Source organism: Salmo salar, chromosome ssa23 (genome assembly GCF_905237065.1).
Source record: "Salmo salar chromosome ssa23, Ssal_v3.1, whole genome shotgun sequence".
Taxonomy (NCBI): Eukaryota; Metazoa; Chordata; class Actinopteri; order Salmoniformes; family Salmonidae; genus Salmo; species Salmo salar.
Window position 1 is genome coordinate 972,964 of NC_059464.1, and position 25,870 is coordinate 998,833.

At 44.2% G+C, this 25,870-nt stretch overlaps 1 protein-coding gene across 2 annotated transcripts; it reads right to left on the bottom strand.

Annotated features, from left to right (window-relative positions):
• Nucleotides 1-25,282, bottom strand: LOC106583890 (homeobox protein Dlx4a). Of its 2 annotated transcripts, none has more exons than XM_045706369.1 (3): nt 24,691-25,282; nt 19,673-19,869; nt 1-748 (listed from the first exon to the last, which is right to left on the bottom strand). In XM_045706369.1, the coding sequence occupies exons 1-3, from the start codon at nt 25,010-25,012 to the stop codon at nt 716-718; spliced, it is 552 nt and encodes a 183-aa protein (XP_045562325.1). In that variant the 5' UTR covers nt 25,013-25,282; the 3' UTR covers nt 1-715. The 2 variants fall into 2 exon arrangements, with proteins under 2 accessions (XP_045562325.1, XP_014023992.1); XM_014168517.2 differs by lacking the exon at nt 1-748 and adding an exon at nt 6,342-8,165 and having other exon boundaries at nt 24,691-25,281.
• Nucleotides 25,283-25,870: the final 588 nt, after the last annotated feature.

Consider the following 25,870-nt stretch of genomic DNA (forward strand, 5'->3'; position numbering starts at 1 on the left):
TAGTCCAGTAGTGTCGTAGAACGATATATTTATTGCACCGAAAAACCACTCGGCGTAACAAAAGGGCATAGGGTGCGCCCAGAGACCACACGGGAACACAGTAAACCCCGAGAAAACAAAAATACGCACGGGGCGCAGCCCGGCAAATACAATATTCCTCTAGCGAGAATCCGCTGGGGAAAAAATGTGCAAAAAGCACAGAACGTTCACAGACCTGCCCGCTGACGAACAAACAATCCCGCACAAAGACGAACCCAAAGAAACAAACTAAATACCTCCCCACTAATGACAGACAAGAGACAGGTGCGGGCTAGATCAGACAAAAACCAAAGAACACAGAAACATAGATCGGTGGCAGCTAGTAGACCGGCGACGACGAGCGCCGCCCGACCGAGGAGGGGCGCCATCCTCGGTGGATACTGTGACAGTACCCCTCCCCTGACGCGCGGCTCCCGCAGCGCGCCGACGCCGGCCTCGGGGATGACCCGGAGGGCGAGGCGCCGGCCGGTCCGGCCGGAGACGATGAAACTCCTGTAGCATAGCTGGATCACAAATGTCCCGAACCGGAACCCAGCACCTCTCCTCCGGGCCGTACCCCTCCCAGTCCACGAGGTACTGCAGGCCCCCTACCCGACGTCAGGAGTCCAGGATGGCCTGGACTGTGTATGCCGGGGCCCCCCCGATGTCCAGGGGGGGCGGAGGGACCTCCCGCACCTCAGCGTCCTGTAGTGGACCAGCTACCACCGGCCTGAGGAGAGACACATGAAACGAGGGGTTAATACGGTAGTATGAAGGGAGTTGCAACCTATAACACACCTCGTTTATTCTCCTCAGGACTTTGAACGGCCCCACAAATCGCGGACCCAGCTTCCGGCAGGGCAGGCGGAGGGGCAGGTTCCGGGTCGAGAGCCAGACTCTGTCCCCCGGATTATAAACGGGAGCCTCACTGCGGTGGCGGTCAGTGCTCTCCTTCTGTCGACCTATCGCTCGCCTCAGGCATTCCTGGACAGCCCTCCAGGTCTCCTGAGAGCGCTGTACCCATTCCTCCACCGCAGGAGCCTCCGTCTGGCTCTGCTGCCAGGGCACCAGGACCGGCTGATAACCTAACACAACCTAAAAAGGTGACAGGTTAGTAGAGGAGTGGCGCTGAGAGTTCTGGGCCATCTCGGCCCATGGCACGAACTTAGCCCACTCCCCTGGCCGGTCCTGGCAATACGACCGCAGGAACCTGCCCACATCCTGGTTAATGCGCTCTACCTGCCCATTACTCTCGGGGTGAAAACCCGAGGTCAGGCTGACCGAGACCCCCAGCCTCTCCATAAACGACCTCCACACCCTGGAAGTAAACTGGGGACCTCGATCAGATACGATGTCCTCGGGCACCCCGTAGTGCCGGAAGACATGGGTGAATAGGGCCTCCACGGTCTGTAGGGCCGTAGGAGGTAATGGGAGCAGACGGCAGGACTTCGAGAACCGATCCACAACAACCAGGATGGTAGTGTTCCCCTGAGATGGCGGGAGATCCGTAAGGAAATCCACCGAGAGGTGAGACAAAGGTCGCTGTGGAATGGGGAGGGGCTGTAATTTCCCCCGAGGCAGGTGCCTAGGAGCCTTGCACTGGGCGCACACCGAACAGGAAGAGACATAGTGTCTTACATCCTCAGCCAAGGTGGGCCACCAGTACTTTCCTTTCAGGCCTCCCACTGTCCGTTCCACTCCAGGATGACCCGAGGAGGGTAGAGTGTGAGCCCATCGGATCAGGCGATCGCGAACACCAAGCGGAACGAACTTCAGACCCGCGGGACATTGAGGGGGAGTGGGTTCCGACTGAACCGCCCGCTCGATGTCCGCATCCACCTCCCATACCACCGGTGCCACTAGACAGGACGCTGGGAGTATGGGAGTTGGATCGATGGTCCGCTCCTCAGTGTCGTAGAGACGCGACAGTGCGTCGGCCTTCCGGTTCCGAGAACCCAGAATGTAGGAAAGGGTGAATTGGAACCTCGTAAAGAACATGGCCCACCTGGCCTGACGAGGATTGAGTCTCCTCGCTGCTTGGATGTACTCCAGGTTACGGTGGTCGGTCCAGATGAGAAAAGGGTGACGTGCCCCCTCAAGCCAATGTCTCCACACTGTCAAAGCCTTGACCACGGCCAACAACTCCCTGTCCCCCACGTCATAGTTGCGCTCCGCCGGACTCAGCTTCTTAGAAAAGAATGCACAGGGGCGGAGCTTCGGAGGAGCGCCCGAGCGGTGCGACAGCACTGCTCCTACCCCAGCCTCGGACGCGTCCACCTCTACTATGAATGGCAAAGAGGAATCCGGATGCGCCAGCACTGGAGCGTCGGTAAACAGAACCTTCAGACGACGGAAGGCTTTGTCCGCCTCTGCCGACCACTGCAGTCGCACCAGACCCCCCTTCATCAGTGAGGTAATGGGAGCTGCCACCTGACCAAAACCCCGGATAAACCTCCGGTAATAATTGGCGAACCCCAAGAACCGCTGCACCTCCTTCACCGTGGTAGGGGTCGGCCAATTACGCACGGCCGTGACGCGGTTACATTCCATCACCACCCCTGTGGTGGAAATGCGATATCCCAGGAAAGAGACGGCTCGTTTGGAGAACTCACATTTCTCAGCCTTGACGTATAGGTTATGCTCCAGCAGCCGCCCAAGCACTTTGCGCACCAGAGCCACATGCGCGGCACGTGTGGCGGAGTAGATCAGAATGTCATCGATGTACACCACCACACCCTGTCCGAGCATGTCTCTGAGAACCTCGTCCACAAAGGATTGGAAGCATTTTTTAACCCATACGGCATGACGAGGTACTCATAATGGCCAGATGTGGTACTAAATGCGGTTTTCCACTCGTCTCCCCCTCGGATACGCACCAGGTTATACGCACTCCTGAGATCCCCGTGAAATGACTCCACCGCCGTAGCAATGAGAGGTAGCGGGTATCTGAACCCCACTGTGATCGAATTTAGACCTCTATAGTCAATGCACGGGCGCAGACCTCCCTCCTTCTTCTTCACAAAAAAGAAGCTTGAGGAGACAGGGGATTTAGATGGCCGAATGTATCCCTGTCTCAAGGACTCAGCGACATAAGTTTCCATAGCCACTGTCTCCTCCTGAGACAGAGGATACACGTGACTTTTAGGAAGGACCGCGTCAGCCTGGAGGTTTATCGCACAATCCCCCTGTCGATGGGGTGGTATTGGGTCGCCTTCGTCTTACTGAAGGCGATAGCCAAATCGGCATATTCAGAGGGAATGTGCACGGTAGAGACTTGGTCTGGACTCTCCACCGTGGTTGAACCGATGGAAACTCCTATACACCTACCTGAGCACTCCCTCGACCACCCCTTAAGAGCCCTCTGCCTCCACGAAATCTGAGGGTTGTGAGTGGCTAGCCAGGGGATACCCAGTACCACTGGAAACGCTGGGGAGTCAATGAGGAAGAGGCTGATAAGTTCCACATGACCCCCCCACGTCGCCATAACCAGTGGTACAGTAGCCTCCCCCACTTGGCCGTACCCTAGTGGTCGACTGTCTAAGGCGTGCACAGGGAAGGGGTGGTCCAGCTGAACCAGGGGAATCCCTAACCTCTTAGCGACCCCACGGTCCATAAAACTCCCAGCTGCACCTGAATCGACTAGTGCCTTATACTGGAAGTGAGGGGAAAAATCGGGAAAACAAACTGAAGTGTACAGGTGGTCGACAGGGGGCTCTGGGTGTGGCTGGTGCTGACTCACCTGGGGGGTCGATGTAGTGCTCTGCCTGCCATCCAAACTCCCGGGGGGACTCCTCCAGCACCGGTCCGCAGTGTGTCCTCTGCGCCCGCAGTGGGTGCAGGAGAGGCCCCCCCCTCCAGTCCTCCTCGACGCAGCTCCTCCTATCTCCATGGGCTGTGGAGCAGGAGGGCTGGGAGGTGGAACGAACAGGCCCCGACTGGAACGTCCCTGGGCAGCCAGCAGGTTGTCCAGTCTGATGGATAAATCCACCAGCTGGTCCAATGTGATGGCGTGGTCCCTGCAGGCCAGCTCCCGGCGGACATCCTCTCGGAGACTGCAGCGATAATGATCCATCAGGGCCCGCTCATTCCACCCCGACCCCGCGGTGAGAGTCCTGAACTCCAGGGCGAAGTCCTGAGCGCTCCTCGTCCCCGGTCTTAAGTGAAACAACCGCTCACCCGCCGCCTTGCCCTCCGGGGGATGATCGAATACCGCCCGGAAGCGGCGGGTGAACTCCGGGTAGTCACCCCGAGCCGAGTCTGGGCCATCCCAAACCGCATTGGCCCATTCCAGGGCTCTACCTGTAAGACAAGAGACGAGGACGCTCACCTTTTCTTCGTCGGAGGGAGAGGGGCGAACGGTCGCCAGGTAGAGTTCAACCTGTAGCAAAAACCCCTTACATCCCGCAGCTGTCCCGTCAAACTCCCTCGGTGGCGCAATCCGGATGCCGCTCGCGCCCGCTTCAGGGGGGGTCGGTAGGGGCGCCGGCTGAGGAACCGGAGCTGGTCCGGTGGGTGAAGCCCCTCTCTCCCAGTTCTTCAATCTGGCCAGCACTTGGTCCAACGCCGAACCCAGGCGGTGGAGGAGGTTGGCGTGCTGTGACACCTGTTCTGCCACTGACGGTGCTTCCGCTCCTGCTAACTCCATATTTTTAGTGGTGCGGGATTCTGTCACGGTTCCTTAAGGCAGGAGGAAAGGGCAGAGTCAAACGCAGGGGGGGGCGCCATCCTCGGTGGATACTGTGACACCCTGTTAGTATCTGTGACCAACAGATGCATATCTGTTGTATCGGTGGATACTGTGACACCCTGTTAGTATCTGTGACCAACAGATGCATATCTGTATCTATTCCCAGTCATTTGAAATCCATAGATTAGGGCCTAATGAATTTATTTAAATTAACTGATTTCCTTATGAACTGTAACTTTGCCAAGATAATTCATCCACCTGACAGGTGTGGCATATCAAGAAGCTGATTAAACAGCATGATTATTACACAGGGGCACTTTGTGCTGGGGAAAATAAAAGGTCACTAAAATGTTGTCACACAACACAATGCCACAGATGTCTAAAGTTTTGAGGGAGCGTGCAATCAGTAAAATCTTTGAAATTGTTGCATGTTGGGTTTAAATTTTTGTTCAGTATAAATCAATAGTTATTTAGTGTTCCGAAAATGTTGGAAACATTAACTTGCTTTACCATTCTGTAGGTCATGTAGGTTCGTTACATGCAATATGCTTTATGGACTTGCTCTCCAGTTTTGTGATGAGTCAAACGTGTGATTGAATTTATTCTGCCACTGTGTCTTCTTATTGTCTCGGCCCTTTGGCCTATATATCACGGTCGTAATGCATATGAATTAACTAATTGGTTGTAGAGAAAACATCGCAATTATCATAACACATAGGTTGTAATATGGCTTTTTTCCCTGGCTTCCCCAGTGATTTTAACCACGCACCGCTACTGCGTTCAAGTAAAATTTCCCACTGGGAACTAGGAGCTTCCGATAACTCCGGTAGGACGTGCCAAAGCCTACCTTAAGCCCAAGGTAGGTCGTAGTGGTAATATTGTGGTCAACACAATATAACGTTGTAAGCATATTTAGCCCTGAGTAGCCATTTGGGGAAAATAATCCAACCGCACATTGACAACCGCCGGGCTATAAGAAAATAGTTTCACAACACTTTTCAAACACTTTTTTTATTTAATTTAACCTTTATCTCACTTTTTTTTTATTTAACGTTTATTTAGTTCAATAAAATATATCGAAGCAACGTTTTAAAAAGAGGGGCAAAGTGTTGTTATTTAGACCGATTTGCCTTATTTGTCAACTCCCGCACAATTTCTGTCGTTTGCATTCGAGTGCTGCTGCGGGTTCTTTGCTTGTCTTGACCAATCAGATTCACGGAAATCGCAGGTAGCGCGGGCTGGACGAAGCTCAAGGCGCGCTCTTCACTTTCCTCTGGTATTTATTTATCAAGCATAATAACACAACACTCCCGACATACACAAGCAAAGACTATTACATAAATGTAGCAGCCTATACACCTAAACATTAGTGATCATATTGCCTGGAAACGATACAAATTTTCAGTCTGATCAACTGTAGGCTACTAACAACAGCAGCTGCATAGTTCTAGCCTCCCTCTAGCCAATGTTAACGAAGAGGTAACGTTGTGTAGGCTTATTTATAGCCCATTTGCTTGTGAGAAAATGTGAATGGATCAAATGTGGTTTATATTCAAACTTGGGCTGACTAGGCAATTTAGGATTTTTCAGTCCAAAATGATTAACTGGAATTAATCAATAAACACAATAGCTGACAGACTGTGAGTAAATGTTTTATTCAGCCTACAGTTGCATAGGGCAGGACTACACGATGCAAATCTGCATAAAGCAAGCTCAGCCCTGTGTGTTTTATTGCCCAATCATGTTGCTTTCTCTGTGTACGTGTATAGGAACCCCCCAGTCCGTTTAAAATACATTTCAGATATGAGCAAGTACAAGGTTGCTGCAGTTTGACAGGGTTTTCATCCTCACCAAAGCCAGTTTTCCCAGGAGTTTTTTAAAACCCACGTGACCAGGGTTTTCATCCTCACCAAAGCCAGTTTTCCCAGGAGGTTTTTTAAACCCACGTGACCTGATTAGAAAAACTCTGGTCCCATCACAGCCCATATTAAACCTTTTTTTTTTTTTACAAGAGATGAATCATGTATACCATATAAGGCATTGACTTTTACGTGGATAGGTTACAAGATCAAGAAAAACTACAGGCCCCAGAATTGTTTTATCGCCACACCACTCTTGGACATGTTTTGCCACCTTTGTGCTCGATAGTTAGTCCTATACTAAAAAAATCACCACAGTTGGTTTGCACTCTCATTATAGCACTCTCACGAGCGCTATCATGTCTTTTGCCTCTCGTTTTTCAGCTATTTATGCCGGACTGCTGATAGGCTAGTTTACGCCTGCAAGTAATTTGGGTTAATGACGATTCCGTTGCCTTGTAGACCCGCAACAGCCGATGGATGCTCCTTGTCCTTTTCCTATTAGTTCCTATGGACTTTCAGTTTTGGAGAGGAATATTTTGTTGCCTGCAAATTGCTGGTAATTATACTGTTGGAATGAAAGTTTTATTTAACAAGCTATATCCCAAATTACCTTTAATTGACATGCCCATTTTATAAAATCATTGTCAACGTTAAAATAATACCCTCTATTGCTTGTCCAAATGTGTTAGGGTAAAATACATGACCCTTTCTTATGTGAGATGTTAGTTTTCATTGCGCCATAGAAGTCCGTTTTCTTGCGCTTTTGGTATATTTTGATATTTACTTTAATAATAATAATTGGCTACTACTAATACTACTACTACTACTAATAATAGTAATAATTATAAACTCATACCTAATCGAACTTATGTCTTTGCATCAAATATTGAAATCATATATATATATATATATATATATATATATATATATATATATGACGGTATTGGGTATTTTCATGCTCAAACTTGTGAAATCTTCGGATGGCTCATTTCGTAAAAAGAGATATTATTGCAGTCCATAGTTGACCACTGAGGCTTTATTTTAAACTGAACTGCATTCAAAATCCAGATCCACATAGGCCTCCAAGGCAAAATCCGTGCAGTCATTTCTTCATGTCCACGAAATTGTAGGCAAAACCTCGGATGAAATTCGAGCAAAAGACCTTTAAACGTCCGTTTCAAAAATTAAGTCTCTAATGTGATAGCTGGGGCTTGGAGCTACATTTAAAAGGGGATAGGCTACGCGGTTCATGTACAAGAGGAGACGAAACACGAATTGAAATGTTGAGATTGAGTAAAGTCAGTTGAGGAGAGCGGATAGAATTCCATCCCATTGTCCACATCCCGTCACATCATTTGAGTTCTCGGCATACATTCCTGGTGGTGGCTTGGGTACCAGTGTCCAAAATTGTTCATGTATCCACCGGATTGCGCAGGCGTCCCCTTATTTGCCATGGAAACGTCCCAAAGTGGCGGCATCCCCGGGGAACACGGAGACCCAGATGACCCAGGGTGCAGGTGTTCTCCCTCCGGTCCGCCCGGGCCATGCTTCATGATCTTCTTGTACTTGGAGCGTTTGTTCTGGAACCATATCTTAACCTGCAACAATAAATACAATTTAGTATATTAAGCCTGCAATTAGGCTATTATTATAATCTTTATCATCATTAATAAGCTACTATTATTATTAGTCTATTCAGTACTCACTATAATAATAATAATAATAATAATAATAATAATAGTTTATTATAATATTCATGGCCTCATTGTTGGTAATATAATTGTTATTGGATAATATTGTTATGCATGCTGGCAAATAGAGCGTTCAATTATTGAGATTATAACTGTATGATATATGACTGCATTGTTAGCGAAAAGGAATAATACAAATATTTTCCATATGAGAACAATACGTTGGACTAAAAACAGAACATTCACATGAAAGACAAAATAAATCTGGTGGGTGAGTTCAGGTTGCCAGGATAATTAACTGTAAACCCCACTACAGACCAGGCAAGCAATACGTTTGGCATTCCTTTACGGTTGTTTTCCCCATTCTACGAACAATGCAGAGAATTTACAGAGATATTTTGATATGGATAGAGCCTGGTGAGACGTTTATGTAACCGCAACACCCACAGCGTGGTAAAAGCAGCTCTAGTAAAATCTAATTATGAATTGCAATTGATTGTGGAGATAAGTGGAAAACACGGCTCAGATAGCTCACATTTCGCAAGGGCTCGTAAATGGACCAAAATGAGAGATCTGCCCAAGAGTGTCACGCCAATGACAGAAATACTGTTGTGATGTCTTGAATTAAATACATTTACAGTGCATTCGGAAAGTATTCAGACCCCTTCAAATTTTCCACATTTTGTTACATTACAGCCTAATTCTAAAACGTATTAAATAGTTTTTCCCCCTCATCAACCCACACACACACCCCATAATGACAAAGCAAAAACATGTTTTTCTACATTTTTGCAAAAAATACTACATTTACATAAATATATAAGTATTCAGACCCTTTGCTATGAGACTCTAAATTGAGCTCTGGTGTATCCTGTTTCCTTTGATCATCCTTGAGAAGTTTCTACAACTTGATTGGAGTCCACCTGTGGTAAATTCTATTGATTGGACATGATTTGGAAAGGCACACACCTGTCTATATAAGGTCCCACAGGTAACAGTTCATGTCAGAGCAAAAACCAAGTCATGAGGTCGATGGAATTGTCTGTAGAGCTCCGAGACAGGATTGTGTCAAGTCACAGATCTGGGGAATGGGTACCAAAAAATGTCTGCAGCATTGAAGGTCCCCAAGAACACAGTGGCCTCCATCATTCTTAAATGGTATGCGTTTGGAACCACCAAGACTCTTCCTAGAGCTGGCCGCACGGCCACACTGAGCAATCTGGGGAGAAGGGCCTTGGTCAGGGAGGTGACAAAAAACCTTGCGGTCACCGGGAGAACCTTACAGAAGGACAACCATCTCTGCAGCACTCCACCAATCAGGCCTTTATGGTAGAGTGGCTAGACGGAAGCAACTCTAAAAGCACCTAAAAGAAAAGGACTCTCAGACCATGAGAAACAACCAAGATTGAACTCTTTGGCCTGAATGCCAAGCATCACGTCTGGAGAAAACCTGGCACCATCCCTACGGTGAAGCATGGTGGTGGCAGCATCATGCTGTGGGGATGTTTTTCAGCGGCAGGGACTGGGAGACTAGTAAGGATTGAAGGAAATATAAACGGAGCAAAGTACAGAGAGATCCCTGATGAAAACCTGCTTGAGAGCGCTCCGGACCTCAGACTGGGGTGAAGGTTCACCTTCACACAGGACATCGACCCTAAGCACACAGCCAAGGCAATGTAGGAGTGGCTTCTGGACAAGTCTCTGAATGTCCTTGAGTGGCCCAGCCAGAGCCCAGACTTGAACCCGATCAAACATTTCTGGAGAGACCTGAAAATAGCCATGCAGCAACACCCCCCATCCAACCTGACAGAGCTTGAGAGGATCTGCAGAGAAGAATGGCAAAAAGTCCCAAAATACGGGTGTGCCAAGCTTGTAGCGTCATACCCAAGTAGACTCAAGGTTGTAATCGCTGCCAAAGGTGCTTCAACAAAGTACTGAGTAAAGGGTCTGTATACAGTGGCTTGTGAAAGTATTCACCCCCTTGGCAATTTTCCTATTTTGTTACCTTACAACCTGGAATTAAAATTGATATTTTTTTGGGGGGGGGGTTTGTATCATTTGATTTACACAACATGCCTACCACTTTGAAGATTCAAAATATGTTTTATTGTGAAACAAACGAGACAAAAAAACAGAAAACTTGAGCGTGCATAACTATTCACCCCCCCAAAGTCAATACTTGGTAGGGCCACCTTTTGCAGCAATTACAGCTGCAAGTCTCTTGGGGTATGTCTCTATAAGCTTGGCACATCTAGCCACTGGGATTTTTGCCCATTCTACAAGGCAAAACTGCTCCAGCTCCTGCAAATTGGATGGGTTACGCTGGTGTACTGCAATCGTTAAGTCATACCACAGATTCTCAATTGGATTGAGGTCTGGGCTTTGACTAGGCCATTCCAAGACATTTAAATGTTTCCCCTTAAACCACTCGAGTGTTGCTTTAGCAGTATGCTTAGGGTCATTGCCCTGCAGGAATGTGAACCTCGGTCCCAGTCTCAAATCTCTGGAAGACTGAAACAGGTTTCCCTCAAGAATTTCTCTGTATTTAGTGCCATCCATCATTCCTTCAATTTTGACCAGTTTCCCAGTCCCTGCCGATGAAAAACATCCCCACAGCATGATGCTGCCACCACCATGTTTCACTGTGGGGATGGTGTTCTCAGGTGATGAGAGGTGTTGGGTTTGTGCCAGACATAGCATTTTCCTTGATGGCCAAAAAGCTCAATTTTAGTCTCATCTGACCCGAGTACGTTCTTCCATATGCTTGGGGACTCTCCCACATGCCTTTTGGTGAACACCCAAACTTGTTTGCTTATTTTTTTCTTTAAGCATTGGCTTTTTTTCTGGCCACTCTTCCGTGAAGCACAGCTCTGTGGAGTGTACGGCTTAAAGTGGTCCTATGGACCGATACTCCAATCTCCGCTGTGGAGCTTTGCAGCTCCTTCAGGGTTATCTTTGGTCTCTTTGTTGCTTCTCTGATTAATGTGCTCTTTGCCTGGTCCGTGAGTTTTGGTTGGCGACCCTCCCTTGGCAGGTTTGTTGTGGTGCCATATCCTTTCCATTTTTTAATAATGGATTTAATGGTACTCCGTGGGATGTTCAAAGTTTCTGATATGTTTTTATAACTCAACCCTGATCTGTACTTCTCCACAACTTTGTCCCTGACCTGTTTGGAGAGCTCCTTGGTCTTCATGGTGCCACTTGCTTGGTGGTGCCGCTTGCTTGGTGGTGTTGCAGACTCTGGGGCCTTTCAGAACAGGTGTATGTATACTGAGATCATGTGACACTTAGATTGCACACAGGTGGACTTTATTTAACTAATTATGTGACTTCTGAAGGTAATTGGTTGCACCAGATCTTATTTGGGGGCTTCATAGCAATGGGGGTGAATACATATCTCCACCCTCTCCGAGTTGGGCATCTCCGGCGCGGCCCACGCTTGGATTGCGTCCTACCTGACAGGTCGCTCCTACCAGGTGGCGTGGCGAGAATCTGTCTCCGCACCATGCGCTCTCACCACTGGTGTCCCCCAGGGCTCTGTTCTAGGCCCTCTCCTATTCTCGCTATACACCAAGTCACTTGGCTCTGTCATATCCTCACATGGTCTCTCCTATCATTGCTATGCAGACGACACACAATTCATCTTCTCCTTTCCCCCTTCTGATAACCAGGCGGCGAATCGCATCTCTGCATGTCTGTCAGACATATCAGTGTGGATGACGGATCACCACCTCAAGCTGAACCTCGGCAAGACGGAGCTGCTCTTCCTCCCGGGGAAGGACTGCCCGTTCCATGATCTCGCCATCACGGTTGACAACTCCCTTGTGTCCTCCTCCCAGAGTGCTAAGAACCTTGGCGTGATCCTGGACAACACCCTGTCGTTCTCCACTAACATCAAGGCGGTGACCCGATCCTGTAGGTTCATGCTCTACAACATTCGCAGAGTACGACCCTGCCTCACACAGGAAGCGGCGCAGGTCCTAATCCAGGCACTTGTCATCTCCCGTCTGGATTACTGCAACTCGCTGTTGGCTGGGCTCCCCTGCCTGTGCCATTAAACCCCTACAACTCATCCAGAACGCCGCAGCCCGTCTGGTGTTCAACCTTCCCAAATTCTCTCACGTCACCCCGCTCCTCCGCTCTCTCCACTGGCTTCCAGTTGAAGCTCGCATCCGCTACAAGACCATGGTGATTGCCTACAGAGCTGTGAAGGGAACGGCACCTCCATACCTTCAGGCTCTGATCAGGCCCTACACCCAAACAAGGGCACTGCGTTCATCCACCTCTGGACTGCTGGCCCCCCCTACCTCTGAGGAAGCACAGTTCCCGCTCAGCCCAGTCAAAACTGTTCGCTGCTCTGGCACCCCAATGGTGGAACAAGCTCCCTCACGACGCCAGGACAGCGGAGTCAATCACCACTTTCCGGAGACACCTGAAACCCCACCTCTTTAAGGAATACCTAGGATAGGATAAAGTAATCCTTCTAACCCCCCCTTAAAAGATTTAGATGCACTATTGTAAAGTGGTTGTTCCACTGGATATCATAAGGTGAATGCACCAATTTGTAAGTCGCTCTGGATAAGAGCGTCTGTTAATTGACTTAAATGTAATGTAAATGTACATATGCACGCACCACTTTTCCATTCTTTTAACATTTATTTATTTCATTTCACTTCACCAATTTGGAATATTTTGTGTATGTCCGTTACATGAAATCAAAATAAACATCAAAGTAAATAACAGGTTGTAATGCAACAAATTAGGAAAAACACCAAGGGGGATGAATACATTTGCAAGGCAATGTTCTTATGAAAATTTGATAAATCCGTTTTTTATTTGTTATACACTTGCAAAATTAAAAAACAAACATTTTTTTTCTTTGACATCATGGGGTATTGTTTTAAAAAAAAATACTCCTTTTTCTCCCCAATTTTGGTAGTTACAGTCTTGTCTCATCACTGCAATTTCCGTACGGACTCGGGAGAGGCGAAGGTCGAGAGCCGTGCATCCTCCGAAACACAACCCAACCAAGCCGCACTGCTTCTTTGACACAATGCCCACTTAACCCAGAAGCCAGTCGCACCAATGTGTTGGAGGAAACACCGTACACCTGGCGACCGTGTCAGCATGTACTGTGCCCGGCCCACCACAGGAGTCACTAGTGCGCGATGGGACAAGGACATCCCTGCCAGCCATAACCTCCCCTAACCTGGATGACGCTGGGCTAATTGTGCGCTGCCCCATGGGTCTCCCGGTCGCGGCCGGCTGCGACAGAGCCTTGACTCGAACCTAGAATCTCTAGTGGCACAGCTAACACTGTGATGCAGTGCCTTAGACCACTGCACCACCGTGCCACTCGGGAGGCCCCATCATGGTGTATTGTGTGTAGATTTATGAGAGGAAAAACTATTTCATCCATTTTACAATAAGGTTGTAACATAGCAAAATGTGGAAAAAGTCAGTGTCTGAATACTTTCTGAATGCTGCAGGCTTTACTAACTTTCAGATTGGACCAAGTCACTATTAAACGAGTCACACGCAAGTCTCAAGTCATAAGGTTCAAGTCTCAAGTCGAGTCCCAAGTAGAACGTAGTCAAGACTCGAGTCAAGTCCAAAGAAATACATTACCTGTCAACTCATTCCAGGGTTTTTCTTTATTTTGAAAATGTTGTATATTGTAGAATAATAGTGAAGACGTCAAAATTATGAAATGACACATATGGAATCATGTAGTAACCGAAAAAGTGTTAAACAAATCAAAATATATTTTAGATTTTAGATTCTTCAAAGTAGCCACCCTTGATGACAGCTTTGCACATTCTTGGCATTCTCTCAACCAGCTTCACCTGGAATGCTTTTCCAACAGTCTTGAAGGAGTTTCCACATATGCTGAGCACTTGTTGGCTGCTTTTCCTTTACTCTGCGGTCCAATTTATCCCAAACCATCTCAATTGGGTTGAGGTCGGTTGATTGTGGAGGCCAGGTCATCTGATGCAGCACTCCATCACTCTCTTTCTTGGTCAAATAGCCCTGGAGGTGTGTTGGGTCATTGTCCTGTTGAAAAACAAATGATAGTCCGCAAACCAGATGGGATGGCATATTGCTGCAGAATACTGTAGTAGCCATGCTGGTTAAGTGTGCCTTGAATTCTCAATAAATCACAGACAGTGTCACCAGAAAATCATCCCCACACCATCACACCTTCTATGCTTCACGGTGGGAACGACACATGCGGAAATCATCTGTTCACCTACTCTGTGTTTCACAAAGACACAGCGGTTGTAACCAAAAATCTCAAATTTGGACTCATCAGACCAAAGGACAGATTTGGCCCAAGCAAGTCTCTTCTTATTATTGCTGTCTTTTAGTAGTGGTTTCTTTGCAGCAATTCAACCATGAAGGCTTGATTCACGCAGTCTCCACTGAACAGTTGATGTTGAGATGTGTCTGTTGCTTTGCTTTATCTTGGCCAGGTCGCAGTTGTAAATGAGAACTTGTTCTCAACTAGCTTGCCTGGTTAAATAAAGGTGAAATAAAAATAAAAAAATAAAAAACTTGAACTCTGTGAAGCATTTATTTGGGATGCAATTTCTGAGGCTGGTGATTCTAATGAACTTATGCTCTGCAGCAGAGGTAACTTTGGGTCTTCCTTTCCTGTGGTGTGTTTCATCATTTGCGACTGCACTTTAAGAAACTTTCAAAGTTCTTGAAATGTTCAGAATTGACTGACCTTCAATGATGGACTGTTGTTTCTCTTTGCTTATTTGAGCTGTTCCTTCCATAATATGGACTTGGTCTTTTAACAAATATGGCTATCTTCTGTATACCACCCCTACCTAGTCACAACACAACTGATTGGCTCAAACATATTAAGAATGAAAGAAATTCCATAAATTAACATTTAACAAGGCACACCTGTTAATTGAAATGCATTCCAGGTGACTACCTCATGAAGCTGGTTGAGAGAATGCCAAGAGTGTGCAAAGCTGTCATCAAGGCAAAGTGTGGCTACTTTGAAGAATCTGAAATATAAAATATATTTCATTTGTTTAACAATTTTTTGGTTACTACATGATTCCATATGTGTTATTTCATAGTTTGGATGTCTTCACTATTATTCTACAATGTAGATAATAGTAAAAATAAAGAAAAACACTAGAATGAGTAGGTGTGTCCAAACTTTTGACTTGTAGTATATATATATATATATATATATATATATATATGCAACGACTTGCTGAACTACAAATCTTTGTCTATTTATTGAGGCTACCAGACAGCTCTTTTCATTATTTTGTGTACAACATATTTTTATTAGCCTATATAATTGTAAAATATGGACCTTGTAGCTGTGGTAAGGGCATGAAATCAGCTGATGGCAAGGCAGGTTGACGTGCTCAGAGTGTAGATTTATTAGGTTTTGGTGATCCAATGGTGAAAGCACCATATCATACAAAATATACAAGTAGATTTACCAAATATACATGGGCAATAGCCCAAAATGAATAGCCTCTGTATCAGGCTTAACCTGTCCTATCTGAATGGAGGGCAAGACAGTACACCCTCCCCTTGAGAAACCAAATCGAATCTAACACTGGCTTCTCCAGTGATTTTACCAAGGCACTGCTACTGCCTGCTGGCCTGATTTCAATCCTCTCTTCCTACAATTTGATGCTTGCGCTGCACCCAATCCTATAGCTGTATAGCAAATCATCAATCTGTTCGCCTGTGTTGATTGATAGTTTTCTGGTCCAGTCAGAGTGCTGAGTGTGCGTTTCACTAGCCAAAAGGGTGATGCTGTGATGCTGCGATGCTGCTATGCTGCGATGCTGCGGCTATTGTCTCTGGCTGCATGTAGTATAATCCACATAGACTCTGTGCCACACAATGAGTGACAAAACATTACAAAACCTGGACAGATAATTTCAAGTCTTCAGTCTCAAGTCAAAGTCGAGTCCCGAGTCTTGAGGCTCCAAGTCAAGTCTCAAGTTAATTTATTTTTTATCAAGTCGAGTCTCAAGCCATCAAATTTGTGACTCAAGTCAGACTCGAGTCCAAGTCATGTGACTCGAGTAGTCCAAGTCATGTGACTGGAGTCCACAAGTCTGCCAACTTTTAAGTCGTTTTCTCTGACTTTAGCCTACATATCATCAGTTCTGATCAACATGAAAAAAAAGAGTAGGACCATGGTGAATAACCAACATATTTCATTCCCATAAACACATTAGGACACTCCCATAGGCCTAAACGTAATAATGTGGGCAACCCTATAAATGTTACAATTATATATATATATATATATATATATATATATACATATATATATATACACACACATATTTTTTTTAAACACTCCAGTGTATTTTAACACTGACTAGAACCCATTTGGGTATATTAATAAAAATTGTGTATCACATTCCATGCCAGCAATATAATTAACAGTTCTTGCAGATGTAACAAAAACCAAGTCTCACATAAACCATTGGAGTAAAACAAGCTTATATTTTGGGCTCTTATGGGGTAGGACTGTTTAAGTTCACGAGGTCTTTATGAGATATTCTTCAAGAATCAATGGGTACATATCATTCATTTAGTCCAAAAGTGATATAGCGACTGTTGATTACCCCTTTAATGCCAAATTGCATTGGACATATATTTATGAATTAATTTGACCCTAATGTCAATCAACAGCATGCTAATGTAAGTAGCTTTTCCTATAATAATTGAAAATATTGGTTTTAGATTTCAACAGCAACACTCAGCTGACAAGGGCTTTCAGTCTGAAATATTTGGTAATTGTTTGGTAATCACGCCAGAACATCCTGTCCCACATATCCAACTAAATATCAATGTGTGTACCGTACAATTTGGGGAAACCACTCTCCTTAGTTAAATGTGTGGTGACTGGCAAGTGGTGAGTATTTCTGGTGCAATAATCTGCCAGGTGGTTGCTGCTCATGGAAGGCCAGAGGACACGAGTGATTCCAATATATCTAGCTCCCTTATCAATATGACCTTATCAATAATTCCTGCCTCCTCCCAGGTAACAATATATATATTTTTTTAACTAGGCAAGTCAGTTAAGAACAAATAATTATTTACAATGACAACCTACCAGGGAACAGTGGATTAACTGCCTTGTTCAGGGGCAGAACAGCATATTTTTACCTTGTCAGCTCGGGGATTCGATCCAGCAATCTTTTGGTTACTAACCACTAGGCTACACTGAGTTTACCAAACATTAGGAACACCTTGCTAATATTGAGTTGCCCTCCTTTCGCCCTCAGAACAGCCTCAATTCGTCGGGGAATGGACTCTACAAGGTGTCGGAAGCTTTCGACAGGGATGCTGGCCCATGTTGACTCCAATCCTTTCCACAGTTGTGACAAGTTTGCTGTATGTCCTATGGGTGGTGGACCATTCTTCATACACAGAGCAGGTTTTCTTAATGTTTTGTATACTCAGTGTATATAGGATAATTTTGCAAGGGTGCCAGGTATTTTTTTTAGCAGAGAGAAAGAGGGTGTTGAATAGATATGAAGAAGGAATGAAAGAGCGAATGTTTGGCAAAATTGTTCTTAGAATAAAAGGAGAAAGGTGGTAAGTGCAGTTTTACAGATGAGCGTAGGGAGGGGCAGTGGGGGTAGAGGGATACAACTTTGTGAGAGAAAAGGAGGCCATTGATTCTCTGTTTTGGCAGCCTGGCGCCATGGCCATGTGTGTGTCCTTTATATACTAGACATATCATGTCTCTAAAGTCCCAATTAATGTAACTTTCAGATGCATGTATACATCTCCAACTAGATTTGAAAAAGTATTGTAAAAAAGTGCTCATCTTGCAAAAAGTCACCTCTTTGACGCTTTCTCAGATATCTATCGTGTGGCACTTACATGGAATTACTAAGGCTCTCCTCTCTTAGCAGCACATCACAGACTCTACAGGTTCAGAATGGTCTCTTACCACAGAGGATAAATTACTGCATTTCATATCCGTCAATACGCCAAAAACTATCTTTATTCCAATTGATGTATAGCAGCATTGAGAGTACATATTCCCTTTGGATTAGCCATTAAGTATTTTTTAAATCCCCAGGCAAACGTAGTAAGGGAGATCTCTAGATTTCAAGAAATATAGAATGATTACCTGGCTGAAAGCAGTAAACTCTCCCAAATTAAAAAGAATGTAGTCTTAGCAAAGTCTGTACTTTCTCTGCAGTAATTTTTCTCTCACTTTGGGAACCCAAAAACTTCCTGGGACTCATAATATTTTACAAAATGTGACGAAATAACTTGCTAAGCTCTCTTCCTCTATTCCTACTGACAGACAAAATGGCCGCGCCCGTATTCATAAAGCGTCTCAGAGTATAGGAGTGCTGATCTATAATCAGGTTCCCCCTGTCCATAATCATATTTATTATGATCTAAAAGGCTAAATGTATCCTAGATCAGCACTCCTACTCTGAGACTCGGGACAGTTTCCCAGACACAGATTAAGCCTTGACCTGGACTGAAAAGCATGCTCAATGGAGAATCACCATTGAAACAGTTTTTTTAGTCCAGGACAACGCTTAATATGTGTCCAGGAAACCAGCCCATAGTGAATACAGGCCCAGATGGGTAAGTAAGTAATAGTAGGAGATAGATAACACAGTAGTAAGACAAGTAGCGGTAATACAGGACAGTGATACACCCTGCACTTCTGCTGCCTCGCTGCCAACGGGGAACTGCCATTCCAGCCATGTTGCAATCAAATATTCATGAAAGTGTGTGCCTCACACTCATGAGGGGAAACAATATCAGTTACAGGCAGAGAGAGTAGGCTAACACCTCCATGAACATGGCAGGACATCAAACTAATGGAGGTTGATACCTAGGAACATAATGTTCCAGTGTTTTCTCCTATATACTAAATAATACAGAATCTGAAGACTTTAACTACTTAGAGTGGAAATTCTCAAAGCCTTAAATTACATAGCTCCATAACATTAGGCTCCATTCTCATTTTTAATGAGACATTGGGCCTTAACAGTATCTAATCAGGCACTTATGCATATAGTGTTGTAGCCAAGATGCAAAGAGTAGGCGTGCCATTGAGAATGGGCATGCACATCATTTTGACTAAACCTCTCACCACCTTGAGAGATGAGATGCTTACAAAGGAGGAACATTTTGCCCGACTCGAGTAAACAACAGGCCATAGGAATTGTTCACTCTGTGAACCGTTTGTGTAATGCTTGCCCATTTATTCCATTCAAACTATTGAGACCTATACAGACCACGTTTAAAAAGAGACTGACACCAAAATTGTTGTGCATTGAAGAGCCTCTTGTAATAAACACCTTACTGAACAGTTAAATCAGTAAAAATATCGGAAATAGACTCATTAAATTGGCACAAAATACAGAAATATGTACCTGCGTTTGAGTTAGTCCCAATTTTGCTGCCAAATCGGCTCGCTCAGGTAGCGCAAGGTATTGGGTTTGCTGGAATCTCTGGTTGAGTGCCTGCAGTTGTAAGCTTGAGTAGATGGTCCGAGGTTTTCGGATCTTCTTCCCTTTTCCGTTCAGTCTAATTTCTCCGTTCTCGATCACTGTGGTTGGCTTCTCAAGCTCTTCAAAAGGATGAAGAAGAAAAAGTTTTATTTTATTTCACCAGGAAGTCCCATTGAGGTCAGAAATTTGGGAATAATAATAACAATATTAACAACAACAACAACAGCAATAATAATAATAATAATAATGATCATCATAATAATCATACATTTAATGAATAATACATGTTTAATTTATGCCATTTAATTTGCCCTCAATGGGCAAGAGCTCAACTTTTCTTTTCTACCTCATGTTGCAAAAGAGCATGAGGAATATAATGACTGCATATTGCTCCCCATTATTCCCATTGTTATGAAGAGTGCACATACCAACTAGTGCTTAGGGAAACAGCTGTGTTAGGCCCCACAAGGCATTCATAGTAACATGACACTGTATGAATCCATCCTTATAATACAACCAGTGAAATAGCGTGAGGAGATTCATCTACTTCATCTACAGATCACTGCACCTGTACATAGCTCATCTGTAAATAGACCATCCAATCTACCTCATCCCCATACTGTATTTATTTTATTTTTTATTTTGCTCCTTTGCACCCCAGTATCTCAACTTGCACATTCATCTTTTGCACATCCTACCATTCCAGTGTTTAATTGCTATATTGTAATTAATTTGCCACCATAGCCTATTTATTGCCTTACCTCTCTTATCCTACCTCATTTGCACATGCTGTATATAGATTTTTCTACTGTATTATTGATTGTATGTTTGTTTATTCCATTCCTCTGTGTTGATGTATGTGTCAAACTGCTTTGCTTTATCTTGGCCAGGTCGCAGTTGCAAATGAGAACTTGTTCTCAACTAGCCTACCTGGTTAAATAAAGATGAAATAAATCCTTCACTTTTTATTTTACAGGGGCGGAAGATTTAGATTTGATTTGCTAAGATGAACAATAATTGCAGAGAATTTAGGTAGGAGGTAGGTAGCCCAATGGCTAAGGGAGATGGACCTATGGCCGAAAGATGGCCGTTTTGAATCCCGGGCCAGGCGCGGGAAAAAATGTATCTGGCAAGTGGAGTGCTGCTGGGTTCACATCCTTAAGACATTCCCCTTTTGTTGGGTGGCTTGGGCCCTTGGACAAGGCCCTTAACCCCACAACACACAAGGGTGACCCGGTGCTTGTCCCGGTGCTTGTCTCAACTGTGTGTGATTTGTGCTGTCTGGGGCAGTTGAGAATGAGCAGAAGACACATTTCTGTTGTTTGCTATAACTAATGGAAAATAAAGTTGTATTGTATTGTATTTTTTAGCTAATTAACCTCTCTAGGGTAGGGGGCAGTATTTGCAAGGCCGGATAAAAAACATACCCGATTTAATCTGGTTATTACTACTGCCCAGAAACTAGTATAAAGTTTCTAAAGCTGTTTGAATGGTGTCTGTGAGTATAACAGAACTTCTATGGCAGGCAAAAACCTGAGAAGATTCCTTACAGGAAGTGCACTCTCTGACCATTTCTTGGCCTTCTACACTCTCTTTATTGAAAACTGAGGATCTCTGCTGTAACGTGACACTTCCTACGGCTCCCATAGGCTCTCAGAAGGCGGCAGAACGTTGAATGATGACTTTGCAGGCCATGGCTGAAAAACAGTAGCGCATTTGGTAAGTGGTCGATCAGAGAACAATGAGACTGGCGCACGCGTGCACGAGAAGAGTCCATTTTAGATTTTTAGTCTTTGAACGAAAACAGGGTTTCCCGGTCGGAATATTATCGCTTTTTTACGAGAAAAATCGCATAAAAATTGATTTTAAACAGCGTTTGACATGCTTCGAAGTACGGTAATGGAATATTTAGAATTGTTTTTGTCACGATACGCGCCGGCACGTCACCCTTCGTTACCCTTCGGATAGTGTCTTGAACGCACAAACAAAACAGAGGATATTTGAACATAACTATGGATTATTTTGAACCAAACCAACATTTGTTATTGAAGTAGAAGTCCTGGGAGTGCATTCTGACGAAGAACAGCAAAGGTAATCCAATTTTTCTTATAGTAAATCTGAGTTTGGTGAGTGCCAAACTTGGTGGGTGTCAAAATAGCTAGCCCGTGATGGCGAGCTATCTACTCAGAATATTGCAAAATGTGCTTTTGCCGAAAAGCTATTTTAAAATCGGACATAGCGATTGCATAAAGGAGTTCTGCATCTATAATTCTTAAAATAATTGTTATGTTTTTTTGTGAACGTTTATCGTGAGTAATTTAGTAAATTCACCGGAAGTTTGCGGTGGGTATGCTAGTTCTGAACGTCACATGCTAATGTAAAAAGCTGGTTTTTGATATAAATATGAACTTGATTGAACAAAACATGCATGTATTGTATAACATAATGTCCTAGGAGTGTCATCTGATGAAGATCATCAAAGGTTAGTGCTGCATTTAGCTGTGGTTTGGGTTTATGTGACATTATATGCTAGCTTGAAAAATGGGTGTCTGATTATTTCTGGCTGGGTACTCTGCTGACATAATCTAATGTTTTGCTTTCGTTGTTAAGCCTTTTTGAAATCGGACAGTGTGGTTAGATTAACGAGAGTCTTGTCTTTAAAATGGTGTAAAATAGTAATATGTTTGAGAAATTGAAGTAATAGCATTTCTAAGGTATTTGAATATCGCGCCACGGGATTCCACTGGCTGTTGAGTAGGTGGGACGATTTTGGTCCACTACATTTTTTGTTATTGAAAATATATTTCACAGAGATTTAGATGGTACACTGATTCCCTACACTATTCAGTGAAATTGAGCGAACAGTGTGGAATTTTAGCAAACAGGAAATAACAGAGCGATTTCCACTAGATAACACAGCCACAAAGTCAGAACAGCTTTCCTAGTTTGACAACAGACGCCACTCTAAGCGCGATAAATTAATAGGAGAATATCACAGCCAATCACAACACTGGGGAGTAAGTAATACTTTGAAACACTAAAATTCCACTATTAGCGACAGATATGTTATGGACATTTTCTGAAATTACAATGCAAAAATAAATAAATAAATCCGGTGTAGCACCTTTAAAATCACTAAAACTAATATTGGCCTGAAATTAGCATTCCAAAAATAATTGCAACATACAAATGGTAATTAATGTTGATATAACATTTGTTGCTATAGTTTCCTTTATTATTATTAGACCATTATCTTGTTATTGGTAGGAATTAAACTAATCATTACATGGTTATATTATCATCATAAAAATAATTATAATACATTGTTCAGAACAATGACCAGCCTTTAATCAGATCTAAGAATAACATAATGAATATGTTAATAATCAAGAGGACTGCAATGTTTATAATATCTGGGGCCTTAAATACTTATGACTTTCCAACATGACCAACGCACGAAATGCCTGTAAGATTGCATTGGGGCGGCAGGTAGCCTAGTGGTTAGATCGTTGAGCCAATAACCGAAAGGTTGCTGAATCGGATCCCCGAGCTGACAAGGTCAAAATCTGCCGTTCTGTCCCTGAACAAGGCAGTTAAGCCACTGTTTCCCGGTAGGCCTTCATTGTAAATAAGCATTTGTTCTTAACTGACTTGCCTAAATAAAGGTAAATTGCCACACAAACCATTTCCTAATACGTGGGTGAAAATTGTTTACTTTTCAGTGTCTGGAGAGTTGACAAACATGGCAATTGCCAACAGTGCAGTGGAGATGTCACAGTCAGTCGACGATAGATGGATGACATTCCCTGCGGATTACCGCACAAGTTTTTGATGTTGCGTAAATATAAATAGGCTGCTAAACCCCTAAGCGAGCTCACTCATCATATTTTTGTTGTTGTTGAGAGGTTGATTCCTATCTGAATGTCTTCGAGCTTTTAGTCCCAAACAGCTTCACACTCCAAATAGGACTAGCCATTCTAAACAACTTGATTTTAAGTATAGGTCGAGACAGGGTTATTTTGATCATTGACATTAGACTACGTGGAATTAATGCTGTATGCATTGTTTAACGTTTTGATAAAAAAAAACGAGGTAAAATGATGTAACTCTTTCAGTAGTCCTATGCGGGTATCTGTATCTTAACAAACCAATTAAGTAATGTAGGATCACAGAAGCAATAACGTCATCAAAGATAAATGGTTTTCAGATTACATGTTTTGTCTGGGCCCTGTGCTTTGTGGGAGACCACAGGACAAAATGTTTAGTGGCTCGGTTTTTCCCTCCCACGTCGGCTGCATGTGACCTGTATCATCATCCAGAGTAGGCTAGGCTAATTATTGTGCCAATCAACCGACCTGTCTCGCGGCCGAATAATATAAATGCAAACTGACCAGTAGTAGCCTACCCTTAGGTCTAATCACCTGTCCTAATATCAGATTAGACTAATAATTAAAATGGTGAAATTAGGCTACTATATGTAGCCTTATGAAATCTTATGAAAATGGATACTCATTTCAATTTGAGACGAGAACAGTTCCTTGCTTTACCCATGCATGTATCTTGAGGTTCAGTAGCCTGTAAACTATTGACCCTTAAAAATAAAATATTTTCAAAAGTGCTCAGGTGTTATAGACTACATATGTTACATGGGAACAAGGGCGTTTTGCATTACAAATGACCATCCTATTAATTGATAATACCTTTAGGTCAGAGCACTGTTTATGTAATGCTGCTTGCTATATGTTATGAATTCCCTATATTTCATTAGTGGTTTATTTGTAGACTTCTGATAGCGTTTAGGTAGGCTATATAAGTGCCCAATTCAAATTTTAGAAGTCCATCGCGTCCGTATAGCCTTCGCCACTGTAACTACATCTTGAAAATGGCAACAAACATTGAATAAACTCCACAATGTCAACACGGATGTTTTTAAAACGTACCTGTTTCCTCTATTCTCGTGCGTCCCAGACCGTTGTTGTGGCTACTGTGCTGGTATGGCAGGTAGGCACTTGGGTGGTGTGCGCTTACCGTGCTGTGGTAAGGGTAGGCTAGCGTGCGGCCATAGGATGACGCGCTGGAAGAAAAGGTGCTATCGTGCTGTGAGGGTCCGACGGGATGCAAGCCGTGCACTGGATAGATGTTGTGTGATAAGCCGGGGGAATGCTGCTGGTGGCCGGGATAGCCGTGTCCGAACTCCAGAAAGGCCGATTTTGAGGGATCAGAAGCAACCAGACTGCCCGACAATGAACTCATAGTCATCATTGAGCGGGGGTCCACAAACTCGAGGCGCAGTTAAGGGCACCATAGAGTGCTACAGATGGGACCGATGCATATCCACTGAGTAGGGAAGTTAGGCTACATAACAAAAAGACCAAGAGCACGAAGCTAAGGTGACGAGGTTATTTCCTAAATTCTTCCGTTTGTCTCCAAATTCTAAATTACGCAGTCCTTTATTTTATCGTCTCTAAAAAAGAGAAGAGGAAAACCTTCACTGTTTCTCTGAACACTTTGTGCATATGGTTTAAACTTGTTGCTACCTCACTTGGCATACACGAGCGCGCCAGCTCATTGGTTGCGGTGGCTAATCATGTCATCCTGCCCCGAGGCCAAACCATATTTAACTTGATTAATACAAACTACATGAAGTCGGTCTTCCAGTTTGGGTAGCTATGACATTTCAAAGATTGTTGACAAACTTGACAACTTTGCCAGCGGACAAATCTTTGCGCACAAGTTAGGCCATGGGATAATCAATTATTATATATGTATACCTGCCTAATTAATACGCAATACACATAGCTACATGATAAGCCTATAAATTTAATTTACACCTGGCTCCAATGCGTGATTTAGCCTACGCATAACTAGACTCAAGGGAGGGCACAGAAGCCCAACACAGTGGCTATAATACCGTTGTAATTGTGACTTAATCAAAACGCTCAGATGCATCAAGATAAAACATCAAATACGCACACGCACGCACACACACACACACACACACACACACACACACACACACACACACACACACACACACACACACACACACACACACTATTTCCCAGCACATGTATAACACACAACATACACGATTCAAAAATGCAACAAATGGAGGTTGTA

What these genes read in the sequence shown, in the direction of transcription:
- LOC106583890 (XM_014168517.2), bottom strand. Translation starts at nt 25,012, where the DNA reads ATGATGACTATGAGTTCATTGTCGGGCAGTCTGGTTGCTTCTGATCCC. An exon ending in CACGAGAATAGAGGAAACAG is followed by an intron (nt 19,870 to 24,690) that starts GTACGTTTTAAA and finishes ATCCTTTTGAAG; the next exon opens with AGCTTGAGAAGCCAACCACA. An exon ending in TGGGACTAACTCAAACGCAG is followed by an intron (nt 8,166 to 19,672) that starts GTACATATTTCT and finishes TTATTGTTGCAG; the next exon opens with GTTAAGATATGGTTCCAGAA.